General features: G+C 34.4%; 1 protein-coding gene and 1 long non-coding RNA gene across 10 annotated transcripts in view; one reads left to right on the forward strand and one right to left on the reverse strand.

Annotated features, from left to right (window-relative positions):
• The window catches only part of LOC115934339 (uncharacterized), a 52,960-nt gene extending 40,209 nt beyond the window's left edge, over positions 1-12,751 (forward strand). The window contains exons 3-7 of one of the 2 annotated variants that reach the window (XR_004070166.3): positions 966-1,229; positions 4,935-5,011; positions 6,560-6,771; positions 9,762-9,926; positions 12,638-12,751. This is a non-coding gene — a long non-coding RNA (uncharacterized lncRNA). The remainder of the gene's footprint in view (positions 1-965; positions 1,230-4,934; positions 5,012-6,559; positions 6,772-9,761; positions 9,927-12,637) is intronic. The other variant, XR_004070167.3, reaches the window with a different exon arrangement.
• On the reverse strand, positions 120-27,731 carry MAP9 (microtubule associated protein 9). 8 transcript variants are annotated; one of them, XM_055384222.2, is made up of 14 exons: positions 27,523-27,731; positions 26,527-26,665; positions 25,688-25,772; positions 23,875-24,195; positions 19,330-19,553; positions 17,581-17,674; positions 15,696-15,871; positions 12,997-13,067; positions 11,276-11,444; positions 10,631-10,720; positions 8,729-8,890; positions 8,462-8,607; positions 8,152-8,284; positions 120-2,557 (listed from the first exon to the last, which is right to left on the reverse strand). In XM_055384222.2, exons 2-14 carry the CDS (start codon positions 26,599-26,601, stop codon positions 2,435-2,437), a joined length of 1,869 nt encoding a protein of 622 aa, XP_055240197.1. In that variant the 5' UTR covers positions 26,602-26,665; positions 27,523-27,731; the 3' UTR covers positions 120-2,434. The 8 variants fall into 8 exon arrangements, with proteins under 8 accessions (XP_055240197.1, XP_055240193.1, XP_055240190.1 ...); XM_055384218.2 differs by having other exon boundaries at positions 15,696-15,943; XM_055384215.2 differs by having other exon boundaries at positions 15,696-15,943; positions 19,330-19,556.

Here is a 27,731-nt window from a genome sequence, read left to right on the forward strand (position 1 = left end):
AAACTTGAAGTGAATGACTTGTTGGGTCTATGCAAACACCTCAACCTACCTCAGAAGCAATCCTAAGAAATTAATACTTACTTAGCTTTCTTTTCAGGAAGGCCCTAATACAAGGCATCTTTCTGTTTTTTTTTTTTTTTTGAGTGTTACAGCATGGACTGGCCAGCAAGACAGAAATTTCTTCTTCCTAAAAATGTGTAATGTCAAATAACCATTATCAACCCTATCTATGTTAATGTTCTCACACTCATGAATGGGGAAATGTAGGGCTCATGGTAATAAATGAATAATGACAACAATGAACATTTAAGTCCTTATTATGTGTCAAATACTTTACATTAATTAACTCAGTTCTCACAACAACCTAAGAAGTAATAACGGTTAGCCACTAAATATGATAATGTAGAAGAAAATAATTGGAAAGTAAATAAATAATGTGAAATCTATAAGATACACATTCATGATCTCACATCCCCAAAAGTAGCTGTACCTTTTTCAGTTTTTTTCCTTTTACTTCCCTGGAATTTGTAAATATCTTTTCAGCTCTAAACAGCTAATACAATAAACACTTAATCTATTTTGGCAGGCACTGTTTTTGGTACTATGGGGGACACAGGAATGAGTAAGAGAGGTCCTAAATTCCATGCTGATACTACATATTGCTGATAATCAGATCAATATCATAAAGTATTACAGTTCTGGCCATATAGAAAGGGTTCCAGTTTTATCTATGAAATTTCTCTTAATTGTCTATAGCACTGATACAATCTTACAAAGCTGCCTATGACATCTTATCTTGCACATGCACTGCAGCAAGAAGGCTGACGCTCAGTATGTGGAACGTCTGGAGTGACCATCTCAAAGCCTTTGTCACATAACTTGCTGAGTTTTCTGATATTCTGATAGTAGTTATAAGATGCCTGAGTAACTCATGAAATCTTATGGATTTTTATCTCACTTTATAGATTTAATGACCTCCACCATCTCTAAGAACAAGCAGCTATTTCTGTAGAGAAAGATCATCTTTGGATAACAATACATGATTTTAGGCTCTAAAAGTTAAAACGTGTTTGTAACGTTGATATTATGCAGAGGTCTTGACAGAACTTGGCAGTCTCTGAGGCTACAGAGAAGTGTGAAAAAGAGCATAGAGATTTCAGAAGGAGGCAGATTCAGTCAGACGTACTGAATCCCGTTTGATCTCAACTTAGGCACACTCCAGATGGACGGTAAGTTACTTGGTTTATCTGAGCGTCAGTATTTTTATATGTAAGATGAAGCCGGTAACACCTACCCTGAAAAGTTGTTGTAAAGATGTTAAATACATTGTAAAGGTCCAGTAGAGATTATATATTAGATGCTCAATAAATAGGAACTGTATATTCTCATCCATCATCTCCGCATTGCACAACTGACTAATGCATTTCAACTCCGTGAGCATATACTTGGCCTGTCTTAAACCAGATGACCAGGTCAAGTATGAGGACATGCAGAGATCAAATAAATAAATAAATAAAGGCTTTGTGGACATTGTCAACATATTTACCTTCCCATACAGCTGTCTGCTGAATATAAGCTATAAAACAGGACTAGCTAAGATGACAATAATTGCCTAAATCACCTTTATGGCTTTAGTCTGGAAAATAATTATAGTGATAATGACCTTGAACTCCTGTGGAATTTCCATAACTAATACATAAGCATATCACTACTGTGACATTGATGTCTTTTGGTATCACTGAAATAATAAAGTGAGATAGAATTCAGAAAGAAAAATTTCAGAGGTGGACTCATTATAAAGTACCTATGATTGTCACATAAGCCTGGAACAGATAAAGTACACTCATATTAAAACATAAGGCAAAATTCTTAAATAAAAAGCCTTGATGATTAGAGTTCTACTGAACTACTGCCTCAACTGATGAAAATTCTAACTTGCACAGTACAAATGCAACTGCTTTGAGCTAAACATCAGTTTCAGAAGGAATAATATATGCGCACTTCCCAGCGACCCTTCATTTAAAAACCTGAATCTAGATTCACAATCATCCACAAAAGGAATAATTTCTATCATTATGGTACCTAGATGATTTCCTTTTTATTACTGGAATTAAATATACTTAAATAACATACAGAGCTTAATGAAAAAGATCATGAATCACTCCACCATAAGAACTATCAGGACATGATAAAATCTTATGTATCTTAATGGTAAAAACAATCTGATTATTAGGTCTTTGTTTGAGGCGTTTATCTACAGTTCAAAAAAATGCTTTCACTGATTACATTCCAAAGTATTTCTTTCATTGTCAGCAGGAGTGTCTGGCATTTAATTAAAATATATTCCTCTAACTATAAATAATTGAATGGTTTTAAATCTATGGCTAATATTGGCAAACCGATAAATAACTAAATAATGTAAGAACTAGAATTATCAAAACACTTTTGCGAACACAGTTCTGCTTGGAGGGCTCCACGGAGGAAGTGCCTCACTTTCAAGAAAGGAATGACGTTTCTTCTGTTTTCGTTCAATTCTTTCTTGTTTTTCCTTATTTTCCTAAAGAGAAAATAGAACACTATAAATTTATGTACATATATGATTATTATTTTCAAATCAGGTTGCTTGCTGAAGAACAAAATAATCCATTATAGGATATTTATATATCACTTCCTAGTTTAACAGATCATAAAGAAATAACAGGTAGGGCCAGGCATGGTGGCTCATGCCAGTAATCCCAGCACTTTAGGAGACTAAGGTGGGTGGATTGTTTGAGCCTGGCAGTTCGAGACCAGCTTGGGAAACATGGTGAAACATCATCTCTACAAAACAACACAAAAATTAGCCAGGTGTGGCGGTGCACGCCTATAGTCCCAGCTACTTAGGAGGCTGAGATGGGAGGATGGCTTGAGCCTGGGAGGTGGAGGTTGCAGTGAGCCGAGATTGCACCACTGCACTCCAGCCTGGGCAACAGAGTGAGACCCTGTCTCAAAAAAACAAACAAACAAAAAATGGAAACAAGAAAAAAAATAGTAACCATTGTCAATTTGCAAGTATTAATATCACTTAATTTTTTAAACTTTAAAAGTGAAAACATTAAAAAAGAATTGTATAAAATAGAAAAAAAGACCTATAATTATAACTCAAATATAGTAACTATTATAAGTTGGTGGTGACTTTGTGAGAACAAATTCTCAGAAGTGAATTTACTGGGTGCAAAGTTTCAATATGTCATGACAGTATGAGATACTTCAAATTTTTTACAAATAGTTAAAAATTCTGCCTGTTTCTTTATTATTGAACTTGAGCACATTTTCAAACATTTCTTTAGCCTTTCGTAAATTTTCTGCTCAATTATTTGGCCCATTTAAATGTACGGCATTTGCCTTTAATTTTTAGTAATTTGTGTACTTTCCTATAATAAATATTAATGATATCTTTGCATCAAACATTTTGCCTACCTTTGTGAGTCATTTCTGATTGTTACACAATGTACACAATGTAGATGGAAACATCACACTGTATTCCATAAATATGTGCACTTTTTATGTGTCATTTGGAAATAAAAATAATTTTTTAAAATCCCAACACACAAATATGGTCCCTGTCCCCCAGGGAACTTTCAAAAGGGACAGAAACAAACAAGAAAATAAACAACAGATAATTCCAAATTGTGTGAATTTCTCTGAAACATGTTTTAAAACTATGAGAAGGAATAAAAAAGAGTATTTACTTTCAACAAAAAATGGACTCAGGGAAAGTCCCTTTGAAGTGTGACATGATGGATAAGAGAAGCCACTCGTGATAAATATCGGGGAAGAGCTTTGCTTGCAAACAGTAGTGGTGAGGGCTCTGAGAGTGGGAAAAAAAATGTGTGCTGTGGGAGGAAACAAAAATATCCATTGTGACTAAGGCTTGGCAGAAGGCAAGAGACAAGAAACGGAAGAGGGGCACCAGGTGAGAAAAAAATGGATGAGGACTAAGATTATATGGGGCTTGGCAGGCCATGTTAACATGCAGAACTCAGGTAAAAGAATTCAACGAATGACACAGAAGCCAGGCAGAGAAGTGAGGGGAACACCAGGGAAGCATGACAGCCAAAGGAGGTGACAGCTGCAGGATGAGGAAATTCAACACTGTAGAATGCTGAGATATTCTGAAATGGGACAGAAACACACAATAGACCGTCTAGATGCAAACCTGTAACTTTCAAAGTGTGATTCTGGTGTAGTGATGAGGACAAAGACAAAACTGAAGTGGGAAGTGAATGAAAAGGATATAAGGAACTAAGGAAGTATAAGCAAAACTTTCTAGATGTTTCACTATAAAGAAAAGCAGACAAAAGTAGGCCCACAGACAGAGAGAAATGCGGAGTTCAGAGAGTGTATTTTTATGGAAGATTATGTATCCTGGAACATGATGGGAACAATTCAGAACAGTAGAAATAATGATGATTCACAGAAGTGTAATGGTAAATTTATATTTTATTGCTTGATAGGGATAGTCCTACTTCATATTATTCTCATAATATTATATCCCATATTTTTATTCCACAGATGAATTTGAGAATCATTTCATTTCCCTTCATGTCCTCCCGTCAAAGAAATAACTTAAGTATCTGCGTCTAATACGCAGTCTAATACGTCTAATACGCAGATACTTAGTTATCTGACGGGAGGACATGAAGGGAAATGAAATGATTCTCAAATTCATCTGTGGAATAAAAATATGGGATATAATATTTTATAGTATAATAATACTTGAAATATTAGTAGGATCTGGTCTTTCCATCTTACAACTTGGATTGTGACTAAGGCTTGGCAGAAGGCAGGAGACAAGAAATGGAAGAGGGGCACCAGGTGTTCCTCTATGTCTCTGCTAACACTATAAGGTTTGGTGGTGTCTTCATCTTGGTATTTTTCTCATATTCCTCAAGGAGCAGGAAAACCCTCAGTGAAACCTGCCTCTGCAGGTTGATGGCTTGGGAGGAAAGGCATTACGGAAAATGATTAGGTATGTATGCATCTTTTCATCAGTATATATACAAATGCCACAAGAATAATATGGCAATACAGTACAAGCTTTCCATTCACATGTAACAAACAAAGTGAAGTGGGAGGTTTGTTTTTTTTTTTTTGTCAATGTTAACACCCATATCCTCATTCCATGTCATAAGAATGCTTGCATGTTTGTTTGCTTGCTATTTCTAATAAGGCAAAGAGGAAACTTCCTTTCAGAATTTTAATTGAGAAGAGCAAAGCTGTAATTAGATCATCTTCAATCATTTTAATATTTTAGAGACAGACCATCTAGCTAGGTGGAAGAAAAGCAGTGACCAGACTGTGTCCACAGAAATTGACTGAATAAATCTCTTTTTGTAATTTCACTTAACATGTGGGGACAGTAACTTGAAATATGCTTCATCTTACTAGCAGGGAGCTGTAAAGCCAGGGTAGCAAATAGACAATTATATTAACTGTAATATCAATTCAAAAGAATCAATAGTCACCTTGATAGTAATTAAAAGAACCTTGTTAAAAAGTCCTTCTGACATTTATCTGTGGAAAACTGAGCTTTTTGCTTATTTTCTTACTAAAGGTAATGATGAATTAATCTGGTAATTGGCAAGAAAAATATTTTAGTCTTACCTGATCTTTGGCTATTAACATTCCCCTAAAGCAATTACCCACCAAATGCTTACTGTTCAAACTAGTTTGTATATAAAAAGCTTGAGATGTTGTTTTCCATGAAAACTGAAGTCATTAGACTTCTATACAGGGGCAATTTTTCTACTCTATCTGCAAACAAATTTCAGTAAGAATTTGGTAAGAACGAGAACCGATCTGTAACATGTATGTTTATGTGTTTATAGGTGTACTATATTTGCAGACATTTTACTAGATATCAAACATGTTATTTTGTCTTTGGTCTTTGAGGAATTCTTGTTCTTCAGAGGACTGATGACAATGACAATGTAATTAAGTGCTATAATTAAACATAGTATACCTAAATGTGACTTATTAAAGAAATTCTATTCCATTTTCATGAAGATATGGAATTAAAATGGAAAACTCAAATGTTTACATTTAATTTCCCTAATTGATATTAGCAGTCAGTGTACATATTCTTAATATAAGTAGACTTTAAAATTTTTTTTAGAACATAGCATTATTTAACAGATTAACTTAAGGAAATCATCATGAAACACTACCTTTTTCATTCAAAATTGAACCAATTTTGATTACCTTATTTTATTACTATTTCTCTGCATCGAATTAGCATATAGCAGTACTAAAGTCAACACACAGAGTAAATCCTGTTGGCTTTTGTTAAGACTGCATTAAATGACTTCAGGGAGAGCTGCCATCCTTACAACATCATTATAAGGTTAAGTGTGTTTCTGTGCATGGGCAATTCTGATCCATTTTCTCAAGTCTTCATTTGTGTTGTTCAGGAGAGTTCTACAATTTTCTTTATGTTGGTCTGGCATGTTTCTTAAGTTTATTATTGTTTTATCTTTTTATCCTATCTTTAAATCGCTCATTTTGGTCCCATGTACAGCAGCATGTACTAACTACTGCTGATTCTTAAGTTTATGGAAAAAATAAATAAACAAGACTGGTCAGAAAGACTGTGAAAGAAGAACTATAAAGGGAGATGAATCCAAGCAGATATTTAGACATATCAAGCCTAATAATGGAAGTGTGGCACTGGAATCACGAGACTGACCAATGGAACAGAAAGCTAAGAAACAGACCCGAAAACATGAGAAGGTATCATATAACAGAAATAGCACCTCAAATCAATGGGTAAAAATGGGCTACTTTATAAAGGATATATTTGGAAAAACTAAAGTTGAAATCATATTTCCCACCATGTATCAGGGTAAATTCTAAGCAGAACAAATGTTAAAACATTAAGATATTAAAGTCACAAAGTTGTTAGAAGAAAAATAAGAGAATTCTGTTTAACCTCAAATTGTGGAGGTCTTTTCAACTATGCTTGAAAATCAAAAGCCAAAAAAAAAGACATAAATTTGACACCTAAAATTTAAATTCTTCATGGCATAAGATACTATAAGGAAAGCCAGGAAACCAACAATATAGTGGGGGTAAATATTTGCAACTCATATAAAAAATGATAGGCTAATTTCCCCAGTACAAAACAAAAGATTCTAGAAATCAGTAAGGAAAAAAAACCAACAATCTAATAGAAAAGTGTGCAAAGTCTATGAAATGACAATTTACAGAGAAAATAATAGATAAATGGCCTGTATACAAATGAAAAGATATTCAAGCTCAATTCTAACCAGAGAAATGCAAATCAAAAATAACCTGGATGATTTAGTTGATTGGTATGAGTTGTTTTAAAGTTTGATAGGAAACCTGACTGGATAGACTTCTAGTGCAAAAATACTATAATTTTGGTTGCTGAATCATATGGATATGTTAACTATTCGTATGAATGTGTTACCTACTTATGTAAAGTATTCATAGTAATGTATTACTTATATAAAAATGGACAAAATGCATATTTATATTGATATTCTAAAATGGAAAATAATATTTTGCTTGACATCAACAAAAAGTAACTTTTATAAAGATAAGTAAAGTGAAATCAAATATATACACATATCTGGTTCAGCTAGCTATTGCTCCTCCTAAACCTCAAACCTGCTCTCTTTCATTAAAAATGCCTAAATAAGAGGTTCTCCTTGAGGTCATCAGAAATATCAAAAGAGAATAAAAGATGGAATAATTTTCTCACTGTTAAGTTCAGTGTTACTTTTTGTCATGACCAAGTTCTACCACGTAGTACCCTCAATAGTATACTTGGCTTCTTTCTATGTTAGATGTGAGAATCACAGCAAAGGAAGAATGGGCATGAATAGTAAATGGTAAATGTGGGGATGCAGGTAAGGAAGATTATAACAAGTTTTCAGCCTGGGTGTTTGAGGGAATAGTAGAAACATTAATAGAAATGACTAAATCAAAGAAAATATGCTATATGCAGGAGGAGAGCTTGAATTCAACAAAGCAGATTCCAGGTAGAAATGATCAGTAGATCTGGAGCAAACAGAATTAGAATTAGGGACAGAAAAGACACAAAAGGTACATGAAAAAGACACAAGTGCATTGACAAATAATACCTACCAGCCATTTTTCATATTCATCAATAGCTTGTTTATCTTTATCTTTTTTCTCAGCTCTTTTCAATTCTTCCTTTCTTTTCTCATTTATTTTTTCTTTTTCCTTTTGCTTGAAAAAAGCTTCCTTTTTTTCATTCCTATAGAGCATAGTATAAAACACTGGAGAGTTAAAGGAAAATACATAATAAAGATTCCCTAGTACATCTTTGACAGTAATGAAATTGAAATGCATTACTAAATTTCAAGTAAATTTTATAAAATCCTGAAGTGTTACTAATTTAAAATATATCAAAATATTTATGATTTTGGATTACCATTTCTCAACAGCAGTTAAATTATCTTTCTTTTTCTCGGCAACAGTTTCCTCCTCTTTCTGTTTCTTTGCTCTTTCATATTCTCTCTCCTTTCTATTTTTCTCTTTAAGATATTCCATCTTTTTCTCTTTCCATTTTTCAAAAGCCTGAAAAAGTTCAGAATAATTTTCTTACTGTGAATATTTGAAAATAAATAAAAATATGGTTAATCATTAATTTGGATTTCAAATGTTTTAAAATAATTAAGATGTGCAAAGTTCTGAATACTTGTAGTGCTTCTCCTTTTCTTGCAGCATTTTCTTCTTCAGTTTTCTTCTTGTTTTTTTCTTCAAGCCTCTTTTTGGCAGCTATTTTCTTTGCTTCCTTTTCTTTCATAGCCTTCCAGGCCTCAAATGATGCTAATGCTTCTTCTCTTTTAGCAGCTTTTTTCTACAGTGGAAAAAATAATAGAGTGATATACATATATATGTATATATACATAGACACAAATATGGCTAGATATAAATATACACATATACATTTATCTTTAGTCCTCTGATATTCATTATACTTAGAAATTAACTTTCAAAGTAGGCAATTTATTTAGAATGGCTTAGATAAGTTAATTTACAAAGAATGTTATCTGAATTATTCATTGGTTTTAAAACGTCCTTTTCTAAAAACATTGATCACATATTGACCTATTAATGAGAAAGATGTCAACTATTATTTTTGAAAGTGTACTAAACAAATTATATCAAAATAAACTGTAATAGGCTAAGTGGTATAGTAAAATTTTCATAATAAAATATTTGAAAAAAATCAGCAAAGTTATGGGCTTATAAAGTAAGTTAGAGTAAGGCAAATTGGCCAAGCCATGCAGTAAGATGCAGATTTTTGGTTTAAATCTTAATTTTGAATGGTATCAAAACATAAAGTTCTTACTGCACAAATGTATTCCAAATGTTGAAAGTATGTGCTCGACTGAAAAATAGGTTGGAGACTGTATAGCAAGTTATGTTACTATTTTACTTCCTTCAATCTAATCCCATAATATTCTATGTTTGCTTTATTGTTCAATATTAAATGACATAAAACCTTAATATTGGGGTAACATAATTTAGAAGTCATAGTACTATCTACCTCACAGAGCTACGAAAATCAAATGAGAAGGGGTATGGCACTGACCACAGCAGCATACTGCTATGAACGTGGTTAACAGATAGACAGGCACGCCCCCTGGAGGGCTGCTCCCTTCACTACTGACGCATTATCGTGCAGTTCACTTTGGAAAATATTTTTCTTCTAAATCTATTTTTAGTATTGAACAGCACACTAGAGTTTTTGTCCAGAAGTTTGACTTTAGAAGATAAGAAATAACTGAGCGTATTACAAGCAGGAGTTAGAGGAAGAGACTCAGTACAGAAGAGACAGGAACAAAAGTTCACCTCCGTTCAACGGGAAAGGATACAGATCAAGAGTTCAGGTAGGGGTTGGGCTTGAAGATACTTATAAAATTCAAGAGAGAAAAGAGGAAAATTGAAGGCTAACTAGTGTCTAATGATCCTTTATCTTCTCGTGCCTTTCTTTTTTTTTTTTTTTTTTGAGACAGAGTCTCTGTCACCTAGGCTGGAGTACAGTGGCACGATCTCAGCTAACTGCAACCTCCGCCTCCCGGGTTCAAGTGATCCTGCCACCTCAGCCTCCCGAGTAGCTGGGATTACAGGTGCCCAACACCATCCCTGGCTAATTTTTGTATTTTTAGTAGAGATGCGGTTTCACCACATTGCCCAGGCTGGTGTCAAACTCCAGACCTCAAGGAATCCCATCTGCCTTGGCCTCCCAAAGTGCTGGGATTACAGGCGTGAGCCACAGTACCTGGCCTTCTTGATTAAGTTCTAAATGAAATCAACTTTTAAAAGTGAATTAGGTGCTCATAAACAATAATAACTTCATAATCAGCAGGAACAAAGCTATCCTATACATATACAAAATTAAAATCTGTTTTCATGTAAAACAGTTATATCAAACTAAAATGTATAAAGTAAAACAGAAGTAAAACCAGAAATCATTTCTTCAATATACAAGTTATTTTGCCATTTAAAAAGCTGATTTAGAAAAGTTATATATTCAGGGATATTTTACTGAAATAAAAATCCAAAACATTTTTACTTCTATATGTCAGAATACCTGTTCATTTTGGATCCTTAAGTTTTCACTTTCAATTCTTTTTATTCTGTGCATTTCATATAAATATACATTTTTCTTTTCTAACCACTCCTATGAGAACAAGAAAAAGGTCATATAATATTTAAAATTTCTTAAGTGAATTAGAATTCTTTATATTAACATTTTCTCTGAAATTCACATGTACAATTTTCTAAAGTATACTATTCTACTTTAAAAAAGACAAAAAAAGACTTTTAGAATTGTGAATAAATTAATAAAATCTTTTTTCTATGTACGCCTAACAACATCTCAGGAAAGAAAAACTTTAATAACTTTTTGTTCATAATAACTCCTTTTGTTCATATAAACTTCAAGAAGAAAAAAATGAAAACATATATAGACTTTACAATGTTTTGGCTTGTGCTGTATTTCTATAAATTGCAATGTCATATTCTTTCTTTAAAAACAACTATGATCAGTTATGCAAAGTGTGGAAGCAAATAATTTAGTAAAATATGATTACTCATGTATTAAAAGGAAACTCTTTCTCAATAAATTTAAGTATTAAACCATCATTTTCTATCAGGATTATTTTATTCTTTATAAACAGTGTAGGCTTATGAAAGTGATCATTCTTCTCTTCTTAAAAATATTTTCCTTTTTTACCTGATAAACAGCTGCCCTTATGTTATCTGCTCTATCAGGTTCTATGCTCTGTTTCTGTGAAGGTTTTTGGTCCAAGACTTTTAAAGTCCCTAAATAGTGAGAAGAGGTAGTTGTCGATGGAGTTCTCCTTTTAGAACTAGATTTCTTCAAAAACTCAGAGGTCATTAATCTGAAAAGATCCAAATGAATCAAGACAAAATATTACAATTGCATTTGGTAGAAGAGAGATCTGTTAGAATATGCACGTATAATATTTGAAAACTGGCCAGGCATGATGGCTCACACCTGTAATCCCAGCACTTTGGAAGGCCAAAGTGGGTGGATGACTTGAGCTCAGGAGTTACAGACCAGCCTGGGCAACATGGTGAAACCCTGTCTCTACCAAAAATACAAAAAATTAGCTGGCGTGGTGGCACATGCCTGTAGTCATAGCTACCCTGGAGGCTGAGGTGGGAGGATAGCTTGAGCCCAGGAGGCAGAGGTTGCAGTGAGCAGAGATCATGCCACTGCACTCCAGCCTGAGCAAAAGAGTGAAACTCCATCTCAAAAAAAAAAATTGAAAACTACATTATAATTTAACAAATTACAATTACTTTGAAAATGATGTAGGTAAAATGTACTGTCTTAGTATACAAAGAATATTAAATTATGTAGAAGGGGACATAAATATGTCCCCTTCAACATAATTTAAATTTTATAACTTTAAGTTATATAGCTTTAAAATGATTGCTCTTTTTAAATATTTGTAATTAGAAACTTAAGAAATATGGACCACTTCTCAAGTTACATGGAAAAAACAATACAGTAGGTTATAATCACTCTTTTAATATTTTCTTTCATCATTTTGTTACATGAAGCATTCCAAATATAAAATTAGAAAGAACAGTACTATCTATGTCAGGGATTGGTGGGAAAATTTGGCCAGCCATTGGTTTTGATATACAAAGTTTATTGCACCATAGCTGTAATCATTCACTTAAGTTTTGCCTGTGGCTGCTTTCCTGTTAAAATAGCAGAAATGAGTAGTTCCAATACAGACTGTATCGCCTACAAAGCCTAAAATATGCACTAACTGGCCATTTACAGAAAAAGCTTGCTAGCTCTGTTTTATTTGATTAATGATAATTTGACTAACGATAATTTTAAAGATTCAGAAGGTTTTTGATTAGCGCTTATGAGTTAGGCATTCATTATCATTGGTGTGAATGAAGCTATACAGATAATCATTGTAATAAACCTACTTAGTTCATAGATTCTGAAGGCTTTCAGTACAATTTCTCATGTTAGACAATGATACTTGATAATGAATAAGTATCATTGCTAGACTTCAGCTTTATTACCATTTTATATTGCTTGACTCAGGAAAAGTAGGAGAAAGAAGCTCTATTCCAGAAGCAGTCTGGAGCACAAAGAATCCCTAATCACTGACATTAAGAAAGAAGAAAAATATTCCTAGGACGATCCTGGAGAGCAAAGGTATTGCATAAACATTCCAGGCACTAAAACAATCAGTAATAGACTTACTTTTTATAAATTACTTTATTTCAAATAATATCATCAACCAAGGGGTTTTATCATGAAGTAACTACTTTCATTTTATGAAATGGAAATAAAAAGAAAATACAGTAACACCAAAAGAAATTTACTTTATGAAAGTTAAATAAAAACTAGCTTTGCTAGAATGCAAGCCCATAAATGACAAATATTGGTAACTGTATTACCTGGCAGATGCACTGGATGCTCTATTACTTGTAGACTTTTTATTCTTCATATTTCTATCTTCAATTGTTTTCTATTAAACAGAAAATGCCAAAGATGATTTATTCATGACAACTATCCTTTTTAGGCTTAGAAGCCAAACTGCCAGTAAATCACTATTCTTTAAGCATCTACTATGTGTCAAACACAGTAGACATTGGGAGCAAATCAGTGAATAAAATGCCCTTAAGAATATTAAATTCTAGAGACGGATGACCAAAAATAATTATATAAGCAAACATGGCTCATGAAGGACATAAAATAGTGTGCAGTGACAGAGAATGACTAGAGTGGGGCTGAGGAGCTGCTTTAAAGAAGTTGGTCAGGGAAGGCTGTCCTGAGGGGCTGACATCAGAGCTAAGAGTGCAAAGGGCCCACCTGAAGGTCTATGAAAGAAAGAAACAGCAAGTGGTAAAAGCCTGAGAAGGGACGGAACCTGTTATCTCTGAAAAACAGAAAGAGGTGAATGGAGCTGAAGCATAGTGAATGGCAGGGAAAGCGGAGGAAGACATGGTCAGGGAAGAACCAGGTGAGATCACTAGGCAGCAATGAGGAGTCTGGATGGAATTCTTGTGATGAGAAACCAACAGAAAGACTTTAATGGAGAATGATTATATTTCTGTTTAGAAAAGGTCATTCAGTAGAGAGTAAGAATGAAGCCAAGGGTCCAGTCAAAAGAAACAAGTTACAACCTTACTTGTTACATATGAAATGCCTGTTCTAATTTAGAATTGCCTCTATTAGACATTCTACAATCCTGTCTATAAACTCCGGAATATCTTTTCTTCTTTTAAGGAACAACTTTTCTACTTTACACAGACTGATGGGTGCTAGTGGTAAAGTGAGAGCACAGACATAATAAACACATCCCTAACTTAGCAGTAGTGCTTTTTTCCTAAAGAAATTAGCTAAGGATGATATACCTGGAACATGGCTTAATGAACCTTCTTCATAAATTTTAAGAAAAGCTTGTATTTTATGTTATAAAAGTATTGCTCAAACACAAATTTTCAGCTAGCCCTGTTTTCTTCCACTGATAATAAATACACAGAGCTGCTAGCTAATTGCAGCTACAAGAGATAATGACAAATTCAGGAGAAACAAAGACTGAAAATGCTACACCATAAATTTTTAAAGTATAGCACTCAGGCACAATTTAGTGTAGGGACAAGTAATCCTACATATTACATATCTGTTTCTTAAGGTTAGAATAATAATGTTCCCCTCAACAACAACAACGAAAAACAAATAACCCCACTAAAAAGAGGGCAAAAAACATGAATAGACTTTTTGAAAAGAAGACATACAAGTGGCCAAGAAACATGAAAAAAAATGTTCACCATCACTAATCATCAGAGAAACACAAATTAAAACCACAGTGAGATATACTAGTCAGAATATTTAGCTATTATTAAAAAGTTAAAAAAGTAACAGATGTTGGTGAGAACACAGAGAAAAGGGAATGCTTGTATACTCTTGGTAAGAATGTAAATTAATACAATCTTTATGGAAAATAGTTTGGGGATTTCTTAAGGAACTAAAAATAGAACTACCACTCAATCCAGCAACCCCACTGTGAGTATCTGCCAAAAGGAAAATAAATCATTATATAAAAAAGATTCCTGCACTCATATGTTTATCACACCACTAGTCACAATAGCAAAGATATGGAATCAACCTAAGTGTACATCAACATATGATTGTATAAAGAAAATGTGTATACACACACACACACACACACACACACACAGGAATACTATTCAGCCATACAGAAAAGAAATGATATCTTTTACAACAACATGGATGGAACTGGAGGCTATTACCTTAAGTGAAATAAATCAGAAATAGAAAGTCAAATGGTACATGTTCTCACTTACAAGTCAGAGCTAAATAATGTGTACACATGTATATAGAGTATGGAATAATAGATAATGGAGACTAGGAAAGGTGAGAGGGAGGTGCGGTATGAGAAATTACTTAATGGGTACAATGTACATATTAGTTTATACTAAAAGTCTGACTTTACCACTACACAATATATCCATGTAACAAAAAAGCACTTGTAACCATTAAATTTACATGAATTGAAAAAAGAAAAAACAAAGCAACTTCATCACCTCTGGAGGTTGCCAGGGCACCAGTTCATTATTTTGAAAATTAGGAAATAAAGGCAAAGGATCAAATACGAATAATAATACTAATGTTCCTGATGATAACCATCTATTTTAAAGAAGCACAGATGTTGATAAACATTTCTTTAAGATTTTTGTTAAAATTGTTAACACGTTTTAAAACAATATCCAAAAACATAACTCTAATTTAAAATCTCAGAAATTATTCCAGACAGTTATATTTTTAAAATATGAAGACCTACGGAAATATATACACTATGAGTATGCATTTCTGAGACATTTAAAAGTATATTATGATCACACACCTCTGATAATTTTTAAACACTGGGTTTCATTATATTCACTACAAACTTTCCTTAAAGTTAAATTTTATTGGATTAAGTAAGAACCATGTGACAATACAATATCACTATCAAAAGATAAATTTTCCACTGGTAATTCAGAAGTATATAACATAGAAGATAAAATTTCTTAAAGTTCTATTTCAAGTTTTAAGCTGTAGTATGAAAAGTATGAATTTTTACAAATACCTTTGAAGATGCTGTTGCACTGGTAGATATTAAGATACTCTGAGATTTAGATAGTAGTGGATCAACTGTTCTGTCATCATCCATAATCAGTTCCGCTTTTGCCTTTTCTTCTTCAAGGTCATCAGCAGTCACTTGACTTTCCTTGGATTTCTCAACTGCAGTAGTCACATGGTCTGCTGAAAATGAATTCTCTTTATTTTCATCTGATTTCAAGGAATTATGGTTTTCAGTGATTTCTTCATTTGGATCTATTTTGAGACAGAGTAATAGCATTAAAACCCCCTTCTGAATTAATAAGGTAAATACTGGATTCATTTGCTTTCTTTTAAATGAGGACTATCTATAAACTCTTTTTTCTTGCAAAATATGAAGAAAACTTATCATATTAAACTTGCATAAACTCTTTTCGAAAGTGATTTACAAAAAAAAAATAGTCTAGGCTTAACTAATGAAGCACTTAACAAATCTAGTACTTAGAAAAATAGCATATTAATAAACAGAATGGAATAACTACCCTAAAACAAAGACATGTCAAAAGAGCTTGTTGATATACAAACCAAGTAAGTGAGATGACAATATTTGTTCAACTCTAAAGCCTGAGTTTCTTAGCTGGAACAACAGGCTGCATAAGAAGGTGTCACACCTCTCTAGGCTACTACAGTTACTAGTAGTAAAATTGTTGAATTGTATAGCTGCAGAAAGAACCAAGAATTAATGCAATTTTACACAGTCTCTAGTGAGTTTCATCTCACCAAGATGTAGTACTTCCTCTGATACCATAAGGGGCAATAAAGACAAGCCTATTGCTTATCCTCTCAGTGCTCCAAGAAACAGGCTCAAGCTCTGGCATAAGAAGATTCAGTTTTGCATTTATAGAATTGCTTCTACTACTCTGATTTTACCACATTTTGGAATGGGATCACCAACTTTCAGTTTTACCAACGTCCACCTTGCAGCTAAACCTGAATCTTTACTGTGAAAAGTCTTAATTCTGTTGGTTTCATTATGACCATTTTTTTGGAATTTGTTTTGAGGTAACATGGGCTTAAAATCACTCAATTCACTATTGGATTCTTTGGAGCTGTTAATCTGTTCAGTGAAAAGAACAAGAACTTTGGAGCTCAAGATTTAACTATGGTTCCATCACTGACCCCAATTGGGTATGTTTCCCTAAGTCACTGCACTTCAGCTTTTCTCATCTGTAAAATGACAAAAATGATACTACATAGTAAGCACTAAAATGTTCATTACACATCTCAGACCTAGAAATAGCTATGTCTTTTAGGTTTCATTAAGCTACGTATCACTAAGAAAAGAAATTATGTTAACAATTCACATATCACACCAAGTGCTTACTATGGTATTGCTGTAAATGCTTTACATGTTTAATTCTTACAACACCCTATAAGGCAAATTACTCTTATTTTACCCATTTTAAAGATCAACATACAGGGTCAGAAAGGTTAGTTACTTTGCTTATGTAATTGTGCCTGTATTGGAATCTAGCTTAGTCTCACTTTAAAATTCCACCTAGCTATTATGTTGTCCTGCAGAATATCACAGCAACACATACATAACAATAGTTTACCTTAAGTGCTCACTCCACTTGGGCTATTAACTAGGCTAATGGCTAAAATGCACTATATCACTTAATTTTCACAATAACCTTATGAGACAAATAATATAACTTAGGGAAATTGAGGCACTGAGAGATTAAGTCCTGCATCCAAAATCACAGTTAGTTAACTACATAGTCAGGATTAAAACTCAAATACATAAAAACATATATTTCTCTTATAACTATACAAAGTATTATTTCTCTTACAAACAGGAGTCTAAGTAATACAGAGTTCACATATAAGATATAATTATTAGATATAACCACCTTTTCCAGATGCGTTTCCCTCAGATCCTGGTGAAAAAGTATCTCCAATAATTTGTTTAAGTGATGATGATGCTAGACTTGTTAAGCATGAATCCTGTTTTCGCAAAAAAAAAAAAAAATACATTTGCCACGTAAGTTTAATAATTAACATTTATGGGAACAATAGCATTATTAAAACTACAAATTGAAATAGTGCATAACTCTGAAATCTGCATTATTTAGGCATTTGTTGCTGAAACGCAAAGTGTGACAAGCCAATGGAGGTGAGCATGCTTTACTTTCAAGCCTTGACGTCTTGGTCATTAAAAGGGGTCACTGAAAGAGTTATTCAAGTTCTTTAACTACCACCACCTCTCTATTTATTTTTACCAATTTTCAAAACTCCTATTACTTTATAATCACATTTCTTATAAATATTTAAGGCCAAGATTTGATTTTGATAGCTCTTCCTACAATTATCCTTTGAAGGAAAGCAAAAAGAAGACAGGTAAAATACTTTAGTTCCAAGCAAATATTACTAGTTGTCCAAATGAAAGCATTTAATAAAATCAAGTAAGCTGCTACTTCCAAATATTTTAGATAGGAAAAACACATAGATTGCATGCACTTGAGTTTTCCTCAAAATTCTGAATATTATATCTGATATGAAATAATTATATTTGTCTATCTAAGGTAAATATTTCTTCATAGAATCATCTAGCCTAAAGGTAATGATATTACAGTGTAGGAAGTTCAACTTTGTTGTACAAATACTTTAATTTTCTTTCTCCGCAGTATTTTATGGGTGCAAAGGAAATTATATGTCAAAAGCAATAGAGAGAAAACATTTGAGAAAATGGAAGAAGTGGTAAAGCTCAACTGCAGAACAAGATTTGAATTGGTAGCCTATTGTGCTTCCTAATACTTCCGGTCTGAATTAGGGGGATTCCCCCATTTAGTCATAGCACAAAAGAGCTCCTCTCAGCACCTTCTGCCTCACCTCCCAGAGAGCAGATCCTTAAGCACCAACACTGCAGACAAGCAATGAGAAAAAGAAAGAAGCTTGGCCAGGTGGCATGCAGTTCCCTAATCTGCCCAAGCAGATTATGGGGAAGAAATGTTCTTCCTGTACTTTTCCCTTCTGAAATGTTCAGAAGGGACAGTTTGCTTCTCATAATGAAATACAAAGAGAAAAACGAAGTGTTCTCCCTTAATAACAATGCATAGTAAACTCCCTGATGGAAACCTGAAAGGCCACATTTAATGCTATTGGAACATAACCCAAAGAACACAGAAGAGTGCCATGAACATTCAACACACATTTGTTGAGTGAATAAAATCAAATAAATAAAATGACACTGACTATATTGTTCTTGGCCACAAATTACATAATTCAAAGATACATAAATTTAAAAAATTATTAAAGATAAACACTATTATATAGATTCAGAAAAGCAACACTTTTTGACATTTTACTTTCTCTAAAACTGGATAAACTCTACAATCACTGGTGTGTTATAGTTTAATTGGATGCATTTCCTTCTTCCTTAGTGGTATGTAAAATAATGCTACATCTTACAATTGATGCAGTTTTAGACTCGGTGGAATACAGTGTATTTTTAAAAATTATTTCCTTATCAGTTGCAGAAGAAAATATGTAAAACACACACACACATGCACACAAATTCATTCTCTCCTTCTCTTTTCCATAATCAGATAAAAAAGCATAAATTCAAGAACACAATTCAACAGTTTAGTGGTAGTGCTAACCTCAGGATCAAGGTTTTCAGAGAATGCTTTTTTCTCAGCTTCTAATTGTACGCCATTTGGCATTGGAAGGGAAGAAGGTGCAGAATGTAACTCCAATTCTTCACTGAGGGCAGTTTCTTTATCTTCTAGTCCATCCTTCTCCTCCATGTGACTTTTCTTTTTCAACATACTCCTTGGCCGAGGTGATGGTTTAAAGTGATCATCTGTGTCAAGGCTGTTGTTTTCTGCTGAAAAATAAAATGCTTAAAGTGTGTGTATAAAAAAATGACCATGGCTTTATCTATCTCTCTGGGTGCTACCATACTTCCCTCCTGTGCCTATGCCCCTTTGTTCTCTGTCCTGAAGAGTCCAGATGAAGCCCACAACTCTTCTCTATACAGAGCTCTAGTAAGGCACAAATAAATGATGGTTAATAATCAGGCCGGACGCGGTGGCTCACGCCTGTAACCAGCATGTTGGGAGCGGTGACTCACGCCTGTAATCCCAGCACGTTGGGAGGCCGAGGTGGGCAGATCATAAGGTCAGGAGTTCGAGACCAGCCTGGCTAACACGGTGAAACCCTGTCTCTACTAAAAATACAAAAAAATTAGCCGGGCTTAGTAGCGCGTGCCTGTAATCCCAACTACTCAGGAGACTGAGGCAGGAGGATTGCTTGAACCCAGGAGTCTGAGGTTGCAGTGAGCCGAGATCGAGATCACACCACTGCACTCCAGCCTGGGTAACAAGAGCAAAACTCCATCTAAAAAAAAAAAAAAAAACCAAAAAACAACAACAACAAAAAACAAAGTAAAGAAACAGTTGTCATCCTGAAAGTAACCAGTCACAAGAAGTTAACTCTTCAACATTGTGAACTCTTATAATATTCAAAAAAAATGTTAAAAATAAAAAAACAAAGCAAAATCTTGCCCCAGTTTCTACCACTATAAAATGAGGAGGCTCATCCATCAAGCCTTTGAGTACCAAGCCCTGTACACGTTACTAAACCTCATAATCAACAAAGTGGCAATGGACCTGTCCAGGTACTTTACAGGTTGGTTTTTCTAAACAAAATTACAAGACGAGATTACTAAGATTATAAGTGCTATTATAAGAACAAAGATGATGATGTTGGCACTCAAGGGATAGGAGTGCTAACTCTCATTAGAGGAAGGAATCTTTTATGAGTTAATTGTTCTGAGTCCATAAAACTTCTTTAGCATTTATTAAAATTTCACTCTTTCCATTACTTCTAAGTTTAAATCAAGAATCTACTGCTGATTTGCATCCAGTATTCGAAACAATGGGAAGACTTTCCATGTATATATTTTTTGCCTGAATTTTACCTGCTATACATATTTATGTTTCTATTGTTCTACAAACGCATTTTTCTCAACTTCAAAATTGGTCTAATTAACATCTTCCTCCCATTTACCTAAAAATGGGCTTATGGATTCTGCCAGAAGATTCCACAACCATACCAAATTGGTATTATTATAAGTAGCTGACAATTTTAGCTACATCCTAAACTCCAGCCAAATGTTCAACCCCAAATCCAAGGGCTCTAGATTCCTCCCTCTATTATCCCTTAAATCCAGAGTATCAATATACCCTATCAATTCTAATTGCCAAATATCTCATTTATTCCACTTTCTACATCCCTGCTGTCGGGTCCTTATCCACTCTTTCCTAGATCACTGCTTCCATGATATTTACAAAATCCAAATCAGATCACATCACTCCTTTCTACAAAATTATTCAATGGCTCCCCATGATCCAATCCTACAGAATAAAAGCTTAACTGCCTTTAAACAACATAAAAGGGATTTTATGGTTTTGTCCTTCACTGCCTTATCTACAGCCATTTTGTCATCTGTGTCTCTGAAATGCTGGGCTAACAGTTGTCATGCACACATACCACAATCCCTCCAATCCCTCCTACTACCATACCTTTACCTAAGCTGATCCCCCTGCCTAGAATATCCACTTCCTGCTTCTCCTCCTGACAAATGCTTGCATGTCTTTTGAGCCTCAGTTTAAGCAGAATATTATATAATGCCTGAAAGAAGGTGTTGAGTCAATTTTTTTTATTATTGTGGTAAGAACAAACATGAGATCTACCTTCTTAATACATTCAGTGCAAAAGACAGTACTGTTGACTATAGGCACAATGTACAGCAGATCTCTAGAACTTACGCATCCCGCATGACTGATACTTTATACCTGCTGAGCATGTTTATAAACAAACGCTAAATAATAAAATGAATAATCAGAACATTTATAGAGTGCTAAATTTATGCCAATACTGTTCTAAGCACTTCAAATATGTGAACTCATTTAATTGCCTCAAACTCCTAGAGGTAGGCAACTATTATCCCATTTTTAAAGATGAATAAAATGAGAACAAAGAGGTCTCATGCCCAAAGTCACAAACTCTAGCAGGCTGCAGATCTCAGATTAAAGGAGAAGCATCTTGACTCCAAAGTTCATGATTCCAGTCATGTTAGTATTAAAATAAAAACATATCCTGTGAAAAATACTTTCACTTTATAGAGCAACTGTCACTTCAGTAGTGACTATAAAGTCTGGTTATTATACTCTTTACAAAAGACAAGCAAGGACAGAGAAAACCTTCAAGCTGTAATAGTTTCATAAAGCATTACTTGCTACTCAGCAATATCTCACCACATTAAAGATACTGAGTTCCAAACCTGTACAGAAAAAAAAAAGTCAAAGAATTTAGAGGATAAACTCATGAACCATATTCCCTCTTTCAAAGATAAATCATTCATATATTAATTTATTCATTTAAATACTTAATATATTCTATATGCCAGATATTATCTTAGGAACACTAGCCTCAATTTTTACTTTTCAACCTGAAGAACCTGAGAATGACAACTTTAATATATTTTCTACAAAAATTCCACTTCCGGAAGTACTGTCAAGTTCCCAAAAAGAAAAAAAAATGCCTATACTTTAAGAAAAGCGCTTTTTTTGGTAATCAATGTATACAATTACCTATTTAGGTAATTATTTTTATATTACACGTACTGAATATAACATTGCATATATAAGTAGAGCATTTAGGATCCTGATGCCACCTTGTGGTTAAAATGCAGTATTTTCTTATTCGTTGTAATACACCACAGGTTTTTTTTTTTTTTTAAGGTATGAAATAGGTGGATTATTGCTTTCCTGATTATCTACCATAAACTTCTAATTATATACATCCACCTGTCTCAGACAAATTTTTAGTTGCTATATATGCTCGCATTTTCTTAATAACAAAGTTCAATTATGTTCCTCTTCTCGCCAGCATTGATTTCACTCACTATACTTGGAAGGTACATTTTAACAAGTTAATTGTTTCATTATGCATCCTGTTTGCATTTTTGTAGGTTTTTATAGTTTATGAGATGCACTTCAATAAACTCTCACAATTTTGCAGGAATAGAAAGAGGGTTATTTTTAGCTTCCTCATCATGAGGATACTGAAGCTTAACTTATTTGCTGAAGTCATATATAATACACAGAAGCTTTTCCCCCAGTGTCCTGGACATTATTCTAGTGTTTTTTGCTCTGCTTACATCCTTTGCTCATTTCAAAGTTAATGAGATTGTGGGGTCAGGAAGAAAGGAGCAGTTCCCCAATACATGTCTGAAATAAAGTTTTGTCTGACGTTACCACTGGTATCTAATATGCAAAGTATGAAATATTTACCAGCACTGTATTTACTGATGATATGGAACGAGATTTTTATGAAGGTTAACATCAACTAATAATTCCTTTATAAAATACAAAGAATGAAAAACAAAAAATCCTTAACCTTGCATATACAAGTTCATGAATGGTGGCCCAGGGTATGTGACAGGACTTGGTCTCTGTTTCATTCTATCTCTGTTCCTTTATGCTTAAAGTTCAGTAAAATTGTGGGGAGAACTAACTGTAATCCCAGATCACTCCAGGAACTTTCCTTTGGAAAACTGAATCTTAGTAGATTTTCATAGGCAATACAGAGATCAAATGGAGATTCTCTTAAGGAGTGCCTGGATGCTTCAACAAACAACAGCAGCAATAACATAACTCATCCTTCAAATATACAAATGTCAAGAAAATTTTCTGGCACAATGTTGGTATGGCAAAGACTGTTTTAAGGATTAGTCTCAATATTGCTGTAACTCTAATCTTTGGAGTGTGAGAGGGATTAGACAGCATTCCATTCCAGTTCCACACCTACAAACAAAACTGAAGCTCACAGGTCTAGGTGTCTGGAGATCCACAGCTATGGATGCTATGGATGATTAAAGGTGCTTTGGCTTTGTGCTTTGGCTTTCTATCAGGCAACAGCCTAGATGCAAGACAAAATACAACAGGTCTGTAAAATTGAAGTTAGACAAAATACAACAGGTCTGTAAAACTGAAGTTAGACAAAATACAACAGGTCTGTAAAATGGAAGTCTGTCTTTTTTTCTTAAATATATACTAGCTACCATATAAAAATTTTGGGACTGATTATCTTAAAATAAACTTCCAAGAAATGCAATTACAGTAATCCTAACAAATTACCTGAAGATGTGCTTTTAATTGAAAGAATTCTGGGTTTAGGTTTCATTTTTATTTTGTTTTTTTCAAAGTCCTCATCCTTATTTTGAGATTCAGAGAAAGATTTTACAACAATGTCTTCACACCCATCAGGTGCCATTTCCTCTTCATTTTTGATGGCACACACTGGCTCATCTTTCGTTATGTTACCATTTGATTTCTTGATTTTCAAAAACGATAGTTTTGAAGGATTCTTTTCTTCATCATCTGATATATGAAAGTCATTCATTTTTTTATTAACTGAATTTTCATCTGCTGAAGTGTCAGAAAAATCACCTAAGGAAACTGAAAAATGGAAAAGAAAAAATGTTTTCAACAGTATTTTTAAAAATTGTCAAAGTTATGTTAACTTAATCAAAGTTTACCTTAAAAGCTACCAACAAAATTCTAACAATGAATAGGCACAAATGTATTTTATAAATAGTCTTGCAGCTCTAAAAACACAGCTAACTCAGGCATGTTTCATTAACATTTATGAAATAAAAATTCCAATTTCATTAATTTATTCAAAATGTATTTATTGTGTTGTCTGTAGGGTACCAAACAACCAAACACTGTTTGCTCTGGAAAAAGCCATCCAAAGGTCCCTAACAATCAGCCATGTAGCATTTAAATTAGATTATGGACTGTAAAACTTTTATTTGCAAATTACTTCTTCATATAAAATCAAGAACATTTGTAAATGGAAGAATTTAATTAGTAACTACTAATTATATTTTTTTCCATAAAAATTTTGGAACTACAATTCCATCCACACCAGAATATTAGATTTACTAAGAATCATAAGAAATGCTAAGTTAACTATACAGCAGTGATTTAACTGTGGTTATTACTGGTTTTACAGAAATCAATTACAATTATTCACCAAATTTTAAAGAATAAAACACCAGGCCGGGTGCGGTGGCTCACACCTGTAACCTAGCACTTTGGGAGGCTGAGGCGGGTGGATCACAAGGTCAGGAGTTCGAGACCAGCCTGGCCAATGTGGTGAAACCCCATCTCTACTAAAAATACAAAAATTAGCCGGGCATGGTGGCGGGCACCTGTAGTCCCAGCTACTCAGGAGGCTGAGGGAGGAGAATCACTTGAACCTGGGAGGCGGAGGTTGCAGTGAGCCGAGATTGCACCACTGCACTCCAGCTTGAGTAACTGAGCGAGACTCCATCTCAAAAACAAAAACAAAAACAAACAAACAAACAAAAACACAAAGTTTAGAATTCTGTATGCTTATACCTGAAACTAAAATGTTAATATATTTACATAGCTAACAGAAACCAAATTATAATAGTACTGATATATGAAACATGAAGAGTCTGTGGTTTTTAAATTTACCCCTTATCACAGCCAAAAAAAAATCTGATTTATAGCAAGCTTTATAAAAGCACTTCTAATGTGCACCGAAGTTTAGTTCTGTGGGACTAGTTACTAACTAGCTGTAGCACCTCCTAGGGTTGATCTTAAAGATGAACCTGTCTTCTCCAATGTGGTTTACCACTGGCAGCCATCCTTTTACTGCAAAACTGCCATCAATTAATTTATATTTTCGTATACACATTTAGAAAACAAAACAACAACAAAAAACAAAAATCATACAACTTCTTGAAAATTAAGAGTGGCTTTCTACTAATTAAAAAGTTGAAAATCTAAAATTAGTGAATGCTTAGGTATTATTTTAACATACATGATTGAGGGGATGGGTGGTTGGGGGGCTGGCTAAATACAAAACTAAGGAAGCAAAAAGAAGAAAAGTGGTTCACTTTTCCATACTGTCACATACCAATCTCATCACTGTCAAAGTCATCTGAGTATTCAGAACTCCTTTGTCTGGCTGAGCGAGCTGTAATTGCTCTTATTAGCTCATCCTGAAATGAGATACTGAAATCAATTTCCATCCAAACATGGAGGTATCATATTTACAAGTAATTCTTTAAACAAACAATGCTTGATTAACGACTGCTTTCAAACTTAGGTTTCATTCATCTAACAAATATTTCCTGCAAGCTCACTTTATGCCATGTACCCACTTTACGCCTCATACTCAATGCAGAGCATCACAGACAAGAGCCCTTCCTCATGGAGCTTGCAGTTAAACTAGAGGAGACACACATTATGGAATAAATTAATTGCAGGTTATAATTAGAGCTGGAGGGTAATAAATAAGAAGGGGCTCAATTTAGATTATAATTTATTAAAACCTGGTATTTTGAAAGAAATTGGTATTTTTAAGAGCTTTTGTCTCGGCATATTTCAGAAATGGATGCAATCAATATTGCAAACTTAGAGGCTGAGTTCAAAATTGCAGTGACTCAACAGAAAAAAAAACTTAAACATTATGTTACAACAGAAAAAAAGTTTTTATATAAAAATGGCAATTTAAGGTTGCGATTCAACTTTTAACTTAGTAGGAAACTAGTATTGAGGCTACTTTGGTAGTTTTAAAACCATATAGGGGAGTTTGTAATACTGGATGGAGCCCAAACATGATCATATGCAAAACCTCAAAAGAAATATAAGATTTACCCCTGCTTTATATAGGACTGTTCCTAGAATCACCAATTTCAACCCATCTAATACAGTGTTTACACTGTGAAATGATTCCAAATAAAAATACTTTACCTGGAAAGTAGTTCTTTTGGTAACTTTTGGACTCTTTGTATATGCCAAAGTGGTGCTAAAAACTTCATCAGACATAGTGTATTTTTTCTCGTTACCTTTATAAAATAGCTAATTATTAGAATTCAACTTCTGATGGTAGCTGAAATATACAAAAAAAATCAGACTTTGCATGCTTCAGAATTTATTTCATTACATTTGATTCTACTCTCCCCACAAACGTCAAAGAAAAGCATCTGATATGAACATTGGGCTACATCTTCACTTAAAAAGGTTCTTGTAAAGAAATAGCAAATTCTCACAACAACCTTGTTTAAAAAAAATTCAAATGGAAGTTATCCTAAAATAGTTTTGCAACTACTTAAAAAGTCTGCAAATAAATGATTACAAGTTAATACGACAAAATGCTGCCAATTAAAATAGAACACCTTATTTTTCACCTCTCTTCTAAAGTATAACATTGCCTTCAAAATAAGTCATGTCTTATTTAAAAGGCCATCAAAAGGATCGTCGGCGTAAAAATTATGAGCACCACCACCAAAAAAAAAATATATCTATATATTTGCATATAGCGCTATTCAAAGAAAAAGATCGTAATGCTAACCCGCAAACAGCCAGCGATATGTATTGCAAGCCAATTTTTCCTCTCACAAAAGTGTTAAAGAGAGCCAGACAAAACGACGAAGCTTTCGCGATGAGCCGCATTAAAATCGCGGTTTCCCGTGCTCGGAGCAGAGGCCTGGCAGGGCCGCCCATAGCGTTGTGCGCCCAGGGTTCCGTTCCCTACCAGGCCAGGTGACGTCCGGGTGCTCGCCGCTCCTCACCGCGCCGTATGCTGAGCACCAGCGAACGCCAGGCCCGTGCACGCCCAAGCGCGGTCTCTGTCCGGATCCCCCATGGCCCCCAGGTCCCGCTTTCTGTTCCCAGCCCCGGACGCCCGCGGCCAGTTCTCCGCGACCCTGAGAATCAAGAGCCAAGCGTCGGGTAGGAGCTGCTCACCTTGGTCAGGGCCTGGCGGCGCCCGCAAAGCCGGTCCTGGACCGAGCGAGGAGGAGGGGCTAATAACAGAGGCGGAGGGCGGTTGCTAGGAAACAGCGTCTTCGGGAGGAAGTGACTTCCCCACCGCCGGGTCTGTCGGGTACCCAACACCGGTCTTCGGCCCAGCGTGTCGCTGGGGCAACCACCCAGACGAAGGAAGTGACATCACC

This window comes from Gorilla gorilla, chromosome 3 (genome assembly GCF_029281585.2).
Source record: "Gorilla gorilla gorilla isolate KB3781 chromosome 3, NHGRI_mGorGor1-v2.1_pri, whole genome shotgun sequence".
In the NCBI taxonomy this organism is placed as follows: domain Eukaryota; kingdom Metazoa; phylum Chordata; class Mammalia; order Primates; family Hominidae; genus Gorilla; species Gorilla gorilla.